This window comes from Solanum dulcamara, chromosome 12, assembly GCF_947179165.1.
Source record: "Solanum dulcamara chromosome 12, daSolDulc1.2, whole genome shotgun sequence".
Taxonomy (NCBI): Eukaryota; Viridiplantae; Streptophyta; class Magnoliopsida; order Solanales; family Solanaceae; genus Solanum; species Solanum dulcamara.
The window spans coordinates 59134027-59151634 of record NC_077248.1 but is presented as its reverse complement, the minus strand read 5'-3'; the positions used below and the strand labels follow the sequence as shown (position 1 = coordinate 59151634).

General features: G+C 36.4%; 2 protein-coding genes across 4 annotated transcripts; one reads left to right on the top strand and one right to left on the bottom strand.

The window, feature by feature from the left end:
• Positions 1–1497: 1497 nt before the first annotated feature.
• On the bottom strand, positions 1498–13602 carry LOC129875922 (uncharacterized). Of its 3 annotated transcripts, none has more exons than XM_055951161.1 (3): positions 13304–13602; positions 10195–10328; positions 1498–1853 (listed from the first exon to the last, which is right to left on the bottom strand). In XM_055951161.1, exons 1-3 carry the CDS (start codon positions 13427–13429, stop codon positions 1808–1810), a joined length of 306 nt encoding a protein of 101 aa, XP_055807136.1. In that variant the 5' UTR covers positions 13430–13602; the 3' UTR covers positions 1498–1807. The 3 variants fall into 3 exon arrangements, with proteins under 3 accessions (XP_055807136.1, XP_055807137.1, XP_055807138.1); XM_055951162.1 differs by having other exon boundaries at positions 10195–10295; XM_055951163.1 differs by lacking the exon at positions 10195–10328 and having other exon boundaries at positions 13304–13590.
• On the top strand, positions 6528–9939 carry LOC129875921 (uncharacterized). The gene is made up of 2 exons (XM_055951160.1): positions 6528–7587; positions 7668–9939. Exons 1-2 carry the CDS (start codon positions 7032–7034, stop codon positions 7712–7714), a joined length of 603 nt encoding a protein of 200 aa, XP_055807135.1. The 5' UTR covers positions 6528–7031; the 3' UTR covers positions 7715–9939.
• Positions 13603–17608: the final 4006 nt, after the last annotated feature.

Below are 17608 nucleotides of genomic sequence, written 5' to 3'. Positions count from 1 at the left end.
GGTTCGTCCATGGAAGGAGAGGTTAGTGTGGGTGTCAATTACAACAGTTTAGATCATGATAGGGGATGTAGTGGTAGGATAATTGCATTACATTGCATATCATACTTCTATTATTGCGTGTATCTTATTGTTATTATTGTGTTATTAGACTATTGAAACTTTTCTGTGTATGATTATTTTAACATTCTTTAAGCAATATAGTAACTAGTCAAGCTCTGTGGTCTTTGATGCCTATTGAGTGCTAGTAGTTTGTACTTAATCTACTTTTTCCTACATTTTTTCTAATACAGATTCAGTTCTAGTCTTCAGCGAGATTCTTGATCTCGCGGAGCTGTGATGATTCGAAGTTGCGATGAACTTCTTGCATTCAAAGTTTGGACCCAGTTTCATCTATCTTTTATTTTTATCTTTAGTTTGCGACGGACAACTTTGTAGTTCAGTTTTGACACTTCTTTTAGTAAATACAGATCGCTCTTGTATACGTTACACTAGGTCTTGAGTGGTTTGTATTGTACTGTTGTATTATTTTATGATTGACCTAGTTTTATCTATCTTTTATTTCTGTCTTTAGTTTGCTAGTGACAACTTTGTAGTTCAGTTTTGTCTTTTCTTTTAGTAGATCGCTCTTATACACGTGATACTGGGTCTTGATTGATTTGTATTGTACTGTTGGATTTTTTTAATGAGGATTTTCCTAGTTTTTAAACTATTTTGTTAACGTTCATTTACTTTCGCACTTAATTATTGTAACATCCCAGAGATTCTAAAGTTCAAAACAGATCATGGATGTTCAGAAAATTAAGTCTACTGAAAAATTGAGTTTTTACAAACGCCATCTACGGATCGTAAAGAAAATACCGACTGTAGATAGAATTCGTATATCAACTTCTGAGATTGGAAATTTATCCCGAGTTTCTACGGACTGAATCAACTCATATTGACAACTCTACCCACATTCCTTGATAGTTAATATTCCCCATTATTTATAGTTTAATTAACCAAAAAGTTTTAACTTTCCTTAAAACTTCTCTTTTTTTCAGGGTTTTCAAGGAAGAACTCACCAATCCTTCTACTGTTTTTGATAGAGAGGAGTGTCTCATTAATTTTAAAAGACTGCACCCAAAATCTAACAAAGATAGCTCATATTCAAAGCATGAACTCCGAACTTTTTATTTAAAACGAAGAAATAAATACTAATCACTCCACCATAATCTTCCACAACTTCATTCATATGTTTTTTAATCTTTTTTTATGATTGCTTGTAGATGACCAATTTAGTAGGGAAACTCGGTAATGGGTTTGCCCCTCTGCCTTTGTCTACTTAAATACTAAGATTTTGGTTTGCATGAAGTTTGAACTTGTGAAATGCTTCTAATCCACACATCACATGCTACTCTCCAACTACTGAACCAACGCTCTGAAGACAGGTTTTAAGGGAAGTTGTGATACAAAAAGGCTCACTACCGAAACTTCATGAATGGCCTACTATAAGTCATATTTCCAACCTTGCTATGAAATTTGCAGAAATATCAGGACAAACATGCTCTGGTATGGATAACATTTACAACATTAATAAAAAGCTTAAAAGAGGTCTATTCTATATATTCACATTCACCTTTAGAAGAAAAAGCATTCAGAAAATTAAGTAAATAAGAGTTCCAGATGTTGGGTTAAGCTGTAGCCCTACAAACAGCATGATTGGACGCGAGGAAAACCAGTTAGCCACCAGACTTTTCATGTTTCTCCAAAGAGCTAGGGGTCGAATTCTCAGCTTTGTGTTCTTGAACACCCTTCTTTGGTCCAAAGATCAACTCTTTGAGAGAATGTTCTGCTGACAGTATTGCATTTTTAATCTGACATTTTAAAAGCAGAAACAATGCCATCAGGAAGTGCTTATGGTAAGGCTAACTAATATGCATTGAATGAAGTAAATTCTTGAAAGGTTTAATAACACTACGACAGAAAAAAAAAAAAAAAAAAAAGCACTTCACTCTTACTACAGGAAATGACAAATTCTAACACATGAGGCTAGTATAATAAATTTCCAGACATATTTACACTGATGGTCTTATTTCCAGACCTATTTTCCTTGTGTATCAATCCGGAAGAAACAGTGGCTGAGGTATGGTCTACTCATGGATAGAATTATTGTGTTCAAAAGGCATTTAAATGACTGGGAGATCAGGAGAGTGGCTGAGCTATTACAAGTTCTGAATGGGTTCAATGGGTTATCAGAAGAAAAAGATTCTATCAGATGGAAACACTCTAGAGATGGAAGTCTTTCTGTTAACAAGCTCTATATTAAGGAGGTGAAGGAGCATCCAACTTGTAAGCTTGGCCCCTGGAAGCAGATTATGAGGAACAAGGTGCCAACCAAGATAAAGTGTTTCTCTTGGTTGGCTGCCAGAAGAGCATGCTCCACACATCAGAAATGAAAAGGAGAGATTTCCATATTGCCTCTTGATGCGCTTTCTGTAATGAGACTGAGGACACCAGCAACCATCTGTTCCACCATTGCAGAGCGACAACACAATTGTGGAACCTTTTTCTGGGACTAACACATACAGAATGGATTATGCCTGAATATACAGCAGATCTACTTAGTTGTTGGATCAGTAGAAGGGGGAGAAAATCTAAGAAAAAAGTAGTGGAGTATAATACCATCATGCATTTGGTGGTCTATTTGGAAAGAAAGAAACAGTAGATGCTTTGAAAACAAGGCTAATTCAATAGAGAAAGTCAAATGGAACTGCTTGACTACTTTTTATTTTTGGTGTAAAGAAGGGATAGAAGAAGCTCCACAAATTTTGAATTTTCTAGGCACTTTGTAATCTATTAGCCTTTTTGTTTTCTCTTGTTGGGAACCAATTTTTGGAGGTCTCCAGCATATCCTTATTGCTGAGGAATACAACTTTATCTTTCTCAAAAACATAAATTTCCAGATGCGCATGTCCAAGGGATGATCAACAGGAGCTGATGAAGATCGATTGAACCGTAAGCTAATTGACGCCATTACTATGAAAATGAGCTGTTTTGTAGTGTTCCTCCAGCAGGTACTTGAACACCAATTTAAGCATGCTGACCATTCTTGGCCATATGCTTTCCGATGTCCCAGGCTGTGTTTTGGCTGGATTCTTAGTGCTTGCAGGTTATTAGATTAGTTTTAATTCCTAGATTACCATGCACTTGTTTTATTTAATTCTAGCAGATGTAATAGTCTAGTTGGGAATTTTCTTAACAACAACAACAACATACCCACTGAAATCCCACAAGTGGAGTCTGGGGAGGGTAAAATGTACATAGACCTTACCACTACCTCATGAAGATAAAAAGGTTGTTTCAGAAAGACCCTCGGCTCAAAAGTCACAGTCCCAAGTAAGAGAGAAAAACAAACAATATAACGGCAAAACAAGTGGTGCCAATTTTACAAGACATGAACAATAACAATAGCAAAGTAATGTGATAATCAAAGATAATAACAATACAACTATAAAGGCACGCCTGGACCTACGACCCCCCTAGACCGACACACGGTAAGACACCATTCTATTCCAACTAGCCTTCTACCCTAATCCGTGACCTCCACTCGTTTCTATCTAAGATCATGTCCTCGGTGAAATGGAGTACCGTCATATCTTGTCTAATCACCTCTCTCCGATACTTTTTCGATCTACCCCTACCCCTCCGCATAACTTCCAACTCCAACCGCTAGCACCTCCTAACTGGGGCATCAACACCCCTCCTCTATACATGTCCAAACCATCTCAGTCTCGCTTATCTCATCTTGTCTGCCATAAATGTCACTCCCCCTTTCTTCCGAATAACCTCACTCCTAAACACATCCATCTCAGCATCCTTATCTCAGCAACATGCATTTTTTAACATAAGAGTTTTTTACTGGTCAGCACTCCACTCCATATAACGTTGGTCTAATCACCATTCTGTAGAACTTACCTTTAAGTTTAGGTGGTACTTTCTTATCACATAGAACTCCAGAGGCAAGCCTTCATTTCATCCATGCTGCCCCAATGCGGTGCGTGACATCATCATCGATGTCCCCACTACTCTAGATGATGGATCCAAGATATTTAAAGCTTTCTGTCTTGGGAATAGATTGAGTGGCAAGCCTCACTTTTGTGCCCTCTTCATCCATCGCAACACTAAATTTGCACTCCAAGTATTCTGTTTTGGTCCTGCTCAATCAGAACCCTTTGAACTCCAGCATTTGTCTCCAAACCTCCAACTTATCATTAACTCTGTCTTGAGTCTCCTCAATAAAAATTATGTCATCCACAAAAAGCATACACCATGGAACCTCCTCCTGAATAGACCTGTTATCTCATCCATCACACAGGCAAAAAGAAAAGGACTCAGCACAGATCTCTGAAATAGTCTCATCTCAAAAGGAAAATGCTCTGACTCACCTTCCATCGTCCTAACTCGAGTCTTGGCTCCAGCATACATGTCCTTTATTGCCCTAATATACACCTTCGGGATACCTTAAGCCTCCAGACACCTCCAGAGAGCATCCCTTGGAACTTTGCCATAAGCCTTTTCAAGGTCAATGAACACCATTTGGAGATCTCTTTTTCTTTCTCTAAATTTCTCCACCGGTCTCCGCATAAGATGGATGGCTTCAGTAGTCAACCACCCTGGCATGAATCCGAACTGGTTATCTGAGATTGACACTCCTTTCCTCATCCTCATCTCCACCACTCCCTCCCAAATCTTCATAGTGTGGTTTAGCAATTTGATACCTCTGGAATTATTATAGTTTTGGATATCACCTTTGTTCTTGTACAATGGAACCATAGAACTACACCTCCATTTATCGGGTATCATAGCAATCTTCAAAATAACTTAAACAACTTAGTCAACCACTTTAAACCTGCCTCGTCAGTGCTCTTCCAAAAGTCCACCGAGATCTCATCGGGCCCGATCGCTCTCCCCCTCCTCATCCTGCTAATAGCATGTCTAACCTCCTCAACCCTAAAAGACCGCAGTACCCAAAGTCTTGAAGACTATGAGAGTACGCCAAATCACCCAATACGATGTCTCTGTCTCCTTTTTCATTTAAGAATATGTGGAAGTAAGCTTGTCACTTTTGCTTAATAAAGCTCTTATCCACTAACACTTCACCTTAGTGTTGTGAAAAACGCTGAAGCGCTCGCTTTAAGCGTGAAGCGAAGTGAGGCGAGGCACTAGCACTTCAACATCGTGAAGCGAAGCGATTTCAGAAAAGCATGCGCTTCATGGGAGAAGCGAGAAGCATGCTTCATCTAGAAGCGAGAAAAAAGCTCGCTTTTTTGGAAAAAGCGGCGCTAGGGTTTTTAAAAAAAAAACTGTAAAACTTACATTAATTGTTCGAAGCTGCTGTGACAGTGTGACTTCTTCTTCAACTTCGACAGTCCAACTTCGACAGTTCAACGTCAACCAGGTTAGATTTTCTTCTTCTCTTCTTCTCTTTCTATTTCTATTTTTATTTTCATTCAGCAATGCTGCCGTCTGCTCTCAACTGCTGCGATCTTCTTCTCTTCTTCTCTACTTCTCTTCTTTTTTTCTTCTCTTCTTCTTTTTCTATTTCTACGCAACTGTTGTCTGCGAAGAATTATTTTTTTCAAGTTTTATTCAGCAGTTTGGCCTTCTTTTTTTTTGAAGATAAAGCATTATTACTTTTTTAATTTTGCTGCAGCTGCTCTGTTATTGTTTTGACAATTTAACTTGTGTGACTGAATTATTATTTTATTTTTTCTTTGTAGTAAGTTGTATTTTCTTAATGGCACAAAAAAGGGATCCAGCTTGCGCATATGGAATTGTCATGGGAAGTAACACAAAAATCAAATGTGTTTTTTGTGATATGACATATAATGGCGAAATATTTCGTCACAAGAAGCATCTTATTGGTGGTTATAAAGATGTTAAAGTGTGTCCAAAGGTCCCGAATAGTGTGAAGGAAGAAATAAAAGAGTATTTTACGAAAAAAATAAATTTAAAACTCAAATGAATCCTGAAGCATCCATGGTTAATCTTGTTGATGATGATGAAATGGATGATGAAGTTGAAGTGAATATGCCAATGGGGCCTCCCTCAAAAACAAAAAAGAAACCTTCAACTAGTGAAAGTGGGTCATCCACCGCTAGCAATGTCAAAGGTCCTCTTAATCTCTATTTCTCGCAAAAACCAAATGAAAAGAGAAAAGGTGGACCTATTGATCTAGAGGCTTCTTAGCAAGATTTTATGGGATCGTGTTGTATCTGCTTTTGCTAGGTGGATGTATGATGCAGGATTGCCTTTCAATTGTGTTAACTACACCAAAAGTTTTGGTGAATTCATTGAGGCAGTAGGCCAATATGGCCCTGGAATGAAGCCCCCCACCTATCATGAGGTAAGAGTTCCTTGTTTAAAAAAAGAGGTGGAAAAGACAAACAAAATTGTAGATCATAACGTTCAATGGAAAACGTATGGTTGTTCCATTATGATGGATAAATGGACAGCAAGGAATGGGAAAATGATCATCAATGTTTTGGTGAATTCTCCGAAAAGAAGTGTGTTCCTTGAATCTCATGATGCTAGTGACTCTTCTACCGACTCTAATAAGATGTTTAACTTGTTTGAGAAGACTATCTTGAAAATAGGCAAGGAAAATGTGATACAAGTTGTGACTGATAATGCAAGTGAGAACAAAAAAGCGGGTGACATGTTGAAGGGAGTGTTCCTGCATATTTTCTGGACTCCTTGTGCTGCTCACTGTATCAACTTGATGTTTGGTGACATTTTCAAAGAGGCGCCGTATTCTACAGGTGAACTTGAGTCTTGATATTTAATATTCTTTTTTAATCTTCATGTTAGTTTTCTTACTTATTAACTATTAAATTTTTTTGAATAGTTTTTGATAAGGCTGTTAAGATACATTCTTATATCAATCAAAGGGCACTGTTGTTGAATATGATGAGGAGAACAAAGCAAAGAAACTTGGTAAAATCTGCTAAGACAAGATTCGCAACAGCTTTTTGACATTGCATAGTTTTTATATGCAAAAGAAAAATCTGAGAACCTTGTTTATGTCTACTGAATGGAATGAAAGTGTCTATGCAAAGGAAACTCTTGGGAAAGAAGTTGGGAGACACGTCATTAGTCCATATTTTTGGAATGACACTGTTCAAGCACTTAAAGTTGGTGGTCCTTTAGTTAATGTACTTCGTATGGTGGATGGGGAGAAAAAACCACCAATGGGCTACATTTATGAAGCCATGGATAGGGCAAAAGAAAGTATTAAAAAGGCATTCAATTATGATGAAAGGAAATATATGAATGTTTTCAAAATCATTGATGCAAGGTGGACGGATCAACTTCATCAACCTTTACATGCAGCAGGACATATTTTGAACCCGGGGCTCTATTATAAAAATAATGAGATGAAGACTTTAACTAAAGAAGTGTGGTTGGGATATCATGAATGTGTTGAGAGGATGATCCTAGATAAAACTTTGCAAGACAAAATAGGGGATGAGCTTGGTGTGTACATGAAAGCTGATGGGCTACTTGGAATTGAGTCGGCCATTAGAGCTAGAACCTTAAGGTCACCAGGTGAGCATTTCAACATTTAACTGTTTGAGCTTTAACTTTTAAGTTATTACATATTAACTTTTAAAATAATTCTTCTACAGTTGAATGGTGGATGCAATATAGTCATAATGTCCCAAACTTGCAATAATTTGCTATTAGAGTGCAAAGTTTAACTTGTAGCTCATCCGGTTGCGAGAGAAATTGGAGCGTGTATGAACATGTGAGAACCTATATTACGTTATTACTAAATTAAATGATATCTTAATTGTCCAAAGTCCTCCCATTAATTAATTTCTACGAATTCTATGCAGATTCATACTAAAAAGAGAAACAGGCTTGAGTTAAAACGCCTGAATGATCTAGTGTTCATCAAATATAATAGAACATTGGTGCGTCGCTACAATGCTCACAATACCATTGATCCAATTTTGTTGGATAATATTGATGGTGCAAATGAATGGTTAACTGGAGCACCCCAAAATCATGAAGATGAAGAAGTATATAAAGGAGAAGGTCTCACTTATGGTGATGTTGCTACGGCTAGTGGTGTGGAGGAGAATATTTATGGTTTTAGGGGGAGTACTTTAAGGGGCAAGGAAAAAAGAGTAGCTACAGGTTCAAGTTCATGTTCAAATAGAAGTAGAACTCTTGTTGATGAGTCCTCCGATGAGGAAGAAGATGTGGACCAAGTAGAAATAGAACCCTTGTTGATGGCACTTCAAGAGTTTGAGGATCTTGTTGAAGAATTGGATTTTGCTCTCTTTGTGGTTTGGTTATGCATTTGCTTTATATGTTGTTACTTATGAGGATTATTGACTATCTAGTTACTTTTTAATCTAAGTCTTTTGAGTTCTTGATTATTTATCTATACATATTTTATATTTTATATTTTTATACTAAATAGCGCTTTTTCTAAAAAAAGCATGCACTTCGCTTCACGCTTCTCGCTTCTGTGAAGCGAGCCCCCATCGCTTTTTTCTGCTTCTCGCTTCTCAAAACACCGCTTCACCTTCCTTGTCCTTGATGCACTTTACTAGATCCAGGTCGCGGGCTTTTCTCTCTCTCGCTTTGGCGAGCCTATACAATCTCTTATCCTCACCTTTTTCCCCTAACTCGACATATAGGCATTCAAAAGTTGTCGTCTTAGCACTGGTGACTGCCGACTTCGCTTCTGTCTTCACCTTCTTATAGATATCTTTAAGCCTACTCTTCTCCTCCTCATCCACGCACTCCAACCACTCTGTATAGGCAACCTTCTTGACTTTCACTTTGCCTTGTATTCTCCATTCCACCACCAATCTCCTTGACGACCACCAAAGATTGCTCTCGATACCCCTAGAACCTCGGTAGCTGCTTTTCTAATGCAACCAGCTGTCATGTCCCACATGTTGTTCACATCCCCGCTACTACTCCAGACTCCTAAATCAGTCAACTTCTCCCCCATCTCCCGAGAAAAGGAGGGAGTTAGGCTCCCTATCTAATTCTCGATCGGTCATAAAGGGACTTCTTTCTCCTATCCCTCTTAATCGCCAAGCCTATCACCAAAAGTTTAAGTTAGGTAGTAATATTTTCACTCAGAATAACCTTACAGTCCATACAAAGGCCTCTATCACCATTCCGGAGGAGTAAATAGCCAAACTGAGTCCTAGCTACCGTGCTACTAAAGGTGACCAATTGATTATCCCTCTTCAGAAAACACGAGTTAGCAATGACCAACTCAAAAGCTTTAGCAAACTCCAATAGAGATACCCCGCTGCCATTTCTTTCCCCAAAACCAAAGCCTCCATGGACATCATCAAAACCATTAGAAGTTGTATCGATGTGACCATTGAAATCTCCACCAATGAAAATCTTTTCAGTACTCGGTATACCTCTCACTACCTCATTCAAATCCTCCCAAAAGAGCCTTTTGACTTCTTCCTCTAGGCCCACATAGGGCGCATACGCACAAACAACGTTCACAATAAGCCTGCCTATAACTACCTTAATAAATATCATCCTATCACTGATCCTCTTCACCTCCACCACACACTCCCTAAGATCCGCGTCGACTAGAATACATACTCCATTCCTATCTTCTGAGCCTCATGAGTAATAATTTAAATCCCAACACATCCCAAGCTTTGGAACTTACCCATCTAGTCTCCTGAACACATGTTATATTAATCGTTCTTCTCTTAAGACAAGACACTAGCTCTATGGACTTTCATGTAAGTGACCCTATGATCCACGATTCCATTCTAAACTTACGAAGGCGTCTCCCACTTACTACTATTTCCCCTCGCCTTCAACCCCAATTGAGGACATGACCCTAGTTCACCATCAGTAACCAAAGCCACTAAAACGACATGAACTACAAAGTGAAAAACTGATAACAAATAAATCCAAAAAATACAAGCAACGAGATAATAATTAATAATGTAGAATGTATAATAGAAAGACAACACACACTAGCTAATAGGCAAATCAAGAACAATAAACACTAAGTGAAGAAAGAAAATGAAGAACAATAACTAGGACACTAATGGTAAGAACTAAGAAAGAAGAACAGTAATCAAACTATAAGAAAGTGATACTACAATATAAATGGGAGCACAAATAATCAGTTGAGGAGAGAAAAGATAGTACCTGGGCCGGAGAGGATGTGACAAAGATTCTGAAGGTTCGCCGGAAAGTTCACTGGGAAGATCTCTTCGGAAACCACTGGACGGCGCTGGATCTGAACAGATCTGAAAGTTCACCGGAAACAGATCTGAACAGATCTGAAAGAAGAAGAAAAGGAAAATAAGAAGGATTTCGCCGGAGAGACGAGTCTCACCGGAAAAGTCAAGGAAGAAGGAAGGAGAAAATGGCCTCCAACACCCTGAAAATCTAAAAAATTTCGCCGGAGAAAGAGAAATCGCAGGAGTTGTCGACCGGAGAAAGAAGAAGAAGAAAACAAAATTCCGGTGGTGAATCTGTAAAGGACGATGGAAATAAAGCTTTTGCACAGTTGAAGTTCTGAAATATTCTGAGATAGGAAATTCACTTTGTGTCACTATTTCTTCATAATTGCCATGGGAGTTTTCTAGTTAATTTAAAAAACAATAGGCAGCAATGTTTAAAGTGATGCAAAACATCCATTGCTTTTGAATGAGGTTCAAATGGTCTTTCTCAATGTCATATTAGGAGGTATTAAAGGCTTCCATGAAACCTAACAAACCAACCAACCACACGACAACTAAGGGGATCTCCCTGATGTTCAATGAAGACTCTTCTATTGTACTAATTAAATAGCCAAACTACTTCAAGCAAAAAAGAAATATGAAATATTTTGTGGGTTCTATAAGAACAATAAGGTAAATCTCAAACCTAGGACATGAGTGCCGAGAGAAACATAAAGTTGGGATATTATGCCGACTACATCGTGTTTAGGCAACTATAATCACCGAGGAGATTTATAGCTCCAACGGTCAAACACAAAGTTTTGCAGCAAGTCTTCCACAAACATTACTTCTTCGCATGTGAAGAAAGTCTACGCTAGTTTCTCGCAAACAATACACAAAGGAAAAAAAGAAGTCTGCCTTTAGTCTTTACTAATTCTTCCAAACATACAATTTCCACATGGCATGTGATTACACCAAGAAATGCTACCCAGCACAGACTAAAAATCACTATATACGAAATAGACTTCAGGGTTCCATGCATCTGCGCACAACCCGAGTAGTGGATGCAAGTGCAAAAGGTGCATATGGTTGTTGGAAGTGGATAGATGACAACTCCATTGAAACAAACATAAAAGGTTCAGATAATAAGGAATGAAAAAGGAATGGGCAATAAGGCATATCCTATACAGTAAAAGATTTTGAGCAATTGCTGGTTCAGTTCTGTAGAAAGTATAATTCAATTTTCTGAACTTGAAAACCCATTAAAACATCTAGAATATCTTCATTTGGTTAAAGTACGATGCATATAGTACCGTCTTTTCTCAAGCACAATTGTCAAGCTTTTGATGCAATGCTACTTATAGTGACCTCCGTCAAATAGCCCTTCTAGGTTCATGCGTTTGTTCAATTCAATTCAACTGCTTACATCCTAAGACCATACTTATTTAAGCAATTCCTTTTCCCCGACTTGTAGTACTAACTAGTTGGAATTAAGTTTTATTTATGTTAGTACGCTTTCCAGTAAGTCTTTATGCTTTCTAGGAGTTTTTTGACCATGTCAGAAATTTACCTGCTAGTAGAAAATATAGATAACTTGCAGTACCTTTTCTTTTGTATAATAAATATTGGGGACTGATATAAGCTTAAATGGAACGACATGACCAATGAGGATTCATATATCTACCTTGACTTGCTTAGGATTCAGGTGTAGTTGCTGTTGTACAGACTACTACAATATTCTAATTAACAAGTTCCTACAGTATGTTCCAGAATAAACCAACGTATTTGCTCACTCCACTACATTTTTCTACTCTAACATGCTAATTAAGAACCAAAGGAGAAAAGGGAATGTAGAGGGCAAGAGCAGGAAATAATTCTCAGGAACCCCAAAACAGGCAGGATCAAGCGAAACTAGTAAGGCTAAATTTTTCACCAGCAGGAAATCAGGTGTAAGCGGAGGCATCTTATTGGGAGACATGTGATTATTAACAATTGATAATTTCAATTTCCACACGGTGTGGCCTAGTGGTCAATGAAATGGTTGAGAATCATGAGGTCTCAGATTCAAATCCCAACAGAGACCAAAAACACTAGGTGATTCTTCTCATCTTTCCTAGCCTTGGTGGACAGATTTACCTAGTACTTGTTGTTGGTCGGAGCTAAGAGGTATCTCGTGAAATTAGTCGAAGTACGTGAAAGCTGGTCCGGACACTACGGTAATAAAAAAATCCAATTTCCACAAAATGGGATTTATTTTTTTGGCATAAGTCATAAACAAACACTCACTTGGCCTCGACTGATAAGTAAACACTCCATCTTTCAATGTACACATCTAGACACCTCAACTTGGTATCAACTGGCAACTAAACAATCCAACCCATTCCTACTATGCTTTGTGGACACCCAATGTTAATGTGACATATAAATTTTAGAGGTGCGTAAGATAATCATTTTGTAAGTTGAAATGTTCAACTGTTAAGTGGAGATTAGTTGAGGTATCTAGATATACATATTCATAGTTGGAATGCTTACTTGTCAATTGAGGCCAAGTTTGAGCATTTGTTTATGTATTATGTTTTTACTTTTTTTTGTCTGTATCAAGCCAAATTGATAGGTTTGGTGATCGCACTTGTACCTACTTTCTTACCATCAGTATTAGCACTATTCTCATAGTTTCTTGTTTTTCGATTTCGGTTATCACTTGTGTTTTCTGTGCTTCAATTATCGCATTATTTGGTTTTCATTACCGTTCTTTACTACTCTCCATTTTGCTTAATTTCATTGTTATTACTGCTTTCATTTCTGTATTCTCTTTTCCAAATTACTTTGAAATTCTTTATTTCGATCGTGGTCAAACGAAAACAACCTTTCTATATCTACATGGTAAGGGTTATGTCTGTGTATGCTTGTTGTAGTGTCAAGCCAAATTGAACCATTATTTGTTAAAAGTCTTTTGATTTCTAAACCTTACACACCAGCGCACCTTTACATTCAAAAACCAAATACTACATCTCACGATCAACTACACCAAAAACGTTAAATTCAAGATTAAAGCATCAACAAGCCATTAAAGAAAGCAATTAGAGATTTACCGGGTCGAGAACACTTGGTTCAGGTCCATAATCTGCAGTGAGAAGGAAATAAGAAGCAGTAACAGTAGCCACCATGGTTGTCCCTCTCACCAGTTTATCAATTCTCGGGTCCATTCTTCCTCGCATATTTGACTGAAACTATTGGGGGTAGAAAAAAAGAAGAAAAACCAAAGTAATGGAAGCGATTGGAAGAGTTTAGAAAGTATTTGGGTATTACAGAATGATCCCTTACTCTTCTTGATGTGTCTCTGAGGCCCTCAATGAATTCCTTTTTTACATTTTTCAATTAAAGAAAGGAAAACGAGAAATTACTAATATAGAAAGATCCCGCATATATTCTGAAATATTTATTAAGTGGTGTTTGACCATGTTTCATTGTAAAAATTTAAAAAAATAAATTATTTTTAGTGAAAAAAAAAAGGAAAACAAGAAATTACTAATATAGAAAGATCCTATATACATTCTAAAATATTTCTTAAGTGGTGTTTGGCTATGTTTCATTGAAAAAATTCATAGAAAAAAATTATTTTTTAAGTGAAAAATATTATTTGAAAATTGAAGTGATATTTGGACACTAAACAAAATAGAGTTATTTTTGAATTCTTAAACGAAGAACGGGACATAGATATTGTACTGGGTGATTTGGAACACTCTGAGAGACTTTTGGACTTTGGATATTGTAGGTGTATTAAGGTCGAGGAAATTAAACAGGCTATTAATAGGATGACCAGGGGAAGAGCGACTGGACCTAACGAGATTTCGGTGGAATTTTGGGAAAGCACAAATAAAACAAGTATGGAGGGGTTGTTAAATGTTATTTTTAAAACGGCAAAATGCCTAAAAATAGAGGTAGAGTACAATGATTCCATTGTACATGAATAATGGTGATATCAAAATTCTAACAATTACAAGGGTATCAAGTTGTTAAGCCATACTATTAAAGTTTGGGAAAGAGTGATGGAGATGAAGGTGAGGAGAAGTGCGTCCATTTCTGAGAATCAATTTGGATTCAAGACAAGGTGATTGACTATTCAAGTCATCCATCTTGCGAGGAGGCTCGTGGAGAAATATAGGAAAAGGAATAGGGACTTACATATGGTGTTTATTTACTTTGAAAAGGCTTATGATAAAATCATGAGAGAAGTCCACTTGAGTTTTTTGGAGGATAAAGGTGTACTAGTGACTTGCATTAGGGTGATAGAGGACGTGTATAATGGAGGCAAGACTCAAGTTAGAATGGTGGGAGAAGACTCGGAGAATTTTCCAATTAAGATGGGGTTCCACTACGGATCAGTTCTTAGTTTTTTCCTATTTGCCTTGGTAATGAATGAGTTGATGTGGTATATTAAGAATGAGGTGTCATGGTGTATGATATTTGCAAATGGCATAGTAGTTATTGATGCGACATGCGACAGAGTTAATGCTAGATTGGAGGTGTGGAGACAAACTCTAGAGTCTAAAGGATTCAGGTTGAGCAGGAATAAAATAGAATATATAGAGTGCTAATTCAGCGATGTGATGCATGAGGTAGACGTGAAATTAAGGTTTGACTGATAGACTATCCCCGAGAGAGAAAGTTTCAAGTTCTTCGGTTTGTAATCCAATGAAGTGGAGACACCAACAATTTGGTGCGGCATGGATGAAGTGGAGGTTTGTATCCGAAGTCTTATGTGATAAAAATATACCAGATAAATTTAAAAGTAAGTTCTATTGGTGGTTAGACCATCTTTATCCACTCAAGAACTTTCATGCTCAGAGAATGCAACTTGCGAAAATGAAGATGCTAAAATGGATGTGTAGTTTTATTAGGAGCAATAAAATTAGAAATGAGAATATTCGTGTTAGAATATATGAAAATATATTTGTTCGTACCTTATTGGCCCATGCTTCCCTTCCTCCTTACTTTTGGCATCATACTTTGAGAATGGCAATTTACCTTCTCAACATCCTTCCTCATAAACTGGTAAACTATCAATCCCCTATTCGCATTTTTTATCGGAAGGATCCCTCTTATTCCCATCTTCGTATATTTGGGTGTTTATGTTATTCTCTCATTCCCTCCACACTCATAAACAAACTTCAACCTTGATCAACCCAGTGTGTTTTTTGGGGATATCCGTCACATCATCGTGGGTATAAATGCTTTAATTTGTAATCTCAAAAAATTATCATTAGCCGTCACGTAATATTTGATGAAACGCAATTTTCTTTTGCCAAGTTACATATTCCTCAAAATCACACATACCAATTCTTAGACGATGGACCCTCTCCCTATGTGGTTCGTCATCTCACTACCTCCATGTTGACACCCAATTTTGACCTTCCACAACGCAAATTAGCTATCAAGTTTCTTTAAAATTTTGAAGCATCTTTAAATAGATTTTATTTTTAACTAAATAGAATGATATTTAGGTTAGTTTAATTATAGTTTGTATTTTTAAAAAAATCGTTTTTTTTTCTAAAAAAAAACAAAACTCAAACTCCCACATCGAAAATAAGAAGGAAATTTGTAGTTTTTGAAGCCTATATAAAGGCTTATGTTCTTATTAAGAAGAAGAGAAGTGGAAGGTTTTTTTAGTCACCCCAAAGTTAGAAATTTTTTTAACTTGGCTAGGATTTTGGACTCTTGTCCCCAGCCTAAAAGTTATGAAAATTTCTAGCTTTCAATCTATATTTTTCTTCAAGGAAAATAGGAGATTGAAGTCAAATTTTAGGCTAAGAACAGTGTTCTTATAACGTCGAACCCACGAAGGTTCGAGTCTAAATTTTTAATCTTTTATTTTATGTTTTTTGTAGATTGGAGTTTCATCAAGCTCTTGGGTGGTGGTGAAGTTGCCTTCCGCTCATCGTCTTCAGTCTTGTTGCCCGGAAAGAGGTAAAATATTTCTCAGCTTTATTCTATTTAATTATTTCATGTTTTATATTTAGTTGATTCGTAGTCTTGTTTTTTTTAGTTAGTATGTATATAAGAATAATTAGATTAATGATATAAATTTGTTATAGTTAGCATGTGTTAGGATTAATTAGCTAGAATATGTTAGGATTATTTCATGAAAGCACTTAGTTTTATTCATTATTTTTCCAAGTAGTTTGACACTATTATTATTATTATTATTATTATTGTTGTTCTCATTATTGTTGTTCTTATTATTGTTGTTGTTGTTCTTGTTATTATTGTTGTTGTTGTTCTCATTATTGTTGTTGTTGTTCTTGTTATCTTCTTCTTGTTATCTTCTTCGTTGTTGTTGTTGTTGTTGTTGTTGTTGTTGTTGTTGTTGTTGTTGTTGTTGTTGTTGTTGTTGTTGTTGTTGTTATCGTTGTTCTCATTATTGTTGTTCTTATTATTGTTGTTGTTGTTCTTATTATTGTTGTTGTTGTTCTTATTATTGTTGTTGTTCGTCTTCTTCGTTGTTGTTGTTGTTGTTGTTGTTGTTGTTGTTGTTCTTCTTCTTCTTCTTCTTCTTCTTCTTCTTCTTCTTCTTCTTCTTCTTCTTCTTCGTCTTCTTCTTCTTCGTTGTTGTTGTTGTTGTTGTTGTTATCGTTGTTCTCATTATTGTTGTTCTTATTATTGTTGTTGTTGTTCTTATTATTGTTGTTGTTGTTCTTATTATTGTTGTTGTTGTTCTTGTTATTATTGTTGTTGTTGTTCTTGTTATTATTGTTGTTGTTGTTGTTGTTGTTGTTGTTATCGTTGTTCTCATTATTGTTGTTCTTGTTGTTGTTGTTCTTGTTATTATTATTGTTGTTGTTGTTGTTGTTGTTGTTGTTATCGTTGTTCTCATTGTTGTTGTTCTTCTTCTTCTTCTTCTTCTTCTTGTTGTTGTTGTTGTTGTTGTTGTTGTTGTTGTTGTTGTTGTTGTTGTTGTTGTTGTTGTTATCGTTGTTCTCATTATTGTTGTTCTTATTATTGTTGTTGTTGTTCTTGTTATTATTGTTGTTGTTGTTGTTGTTGTTGTTGTTGTTGTTCTCATTATTGTTGTTGTTGTTCTCGTTGTTGTTGTTGTTGTTCTCATTATTGTTGTTGTTGTTCTTATTGTTGTTGTTGTTGTTGTTCTCATTATTGTTGTTGTTGTTATTGTTGTTGTTGTTCTTGTTATTATTGTTGTTGTTCTTATTATTGTTGTTGTTGTTATTATTATTGTTGTTCTTATTATTATTATTGTTGTTGTTCTTATTATTTATTGTTGTTCATGTATTATTTATTGTATTTATATTGATTCGGGTTGTAATAATTTAGTTACTTATGTCAGTTATGCTTTCTTAGATATTAATTTTAATTTGTTTTAACCTAATTAGATTCCCCTA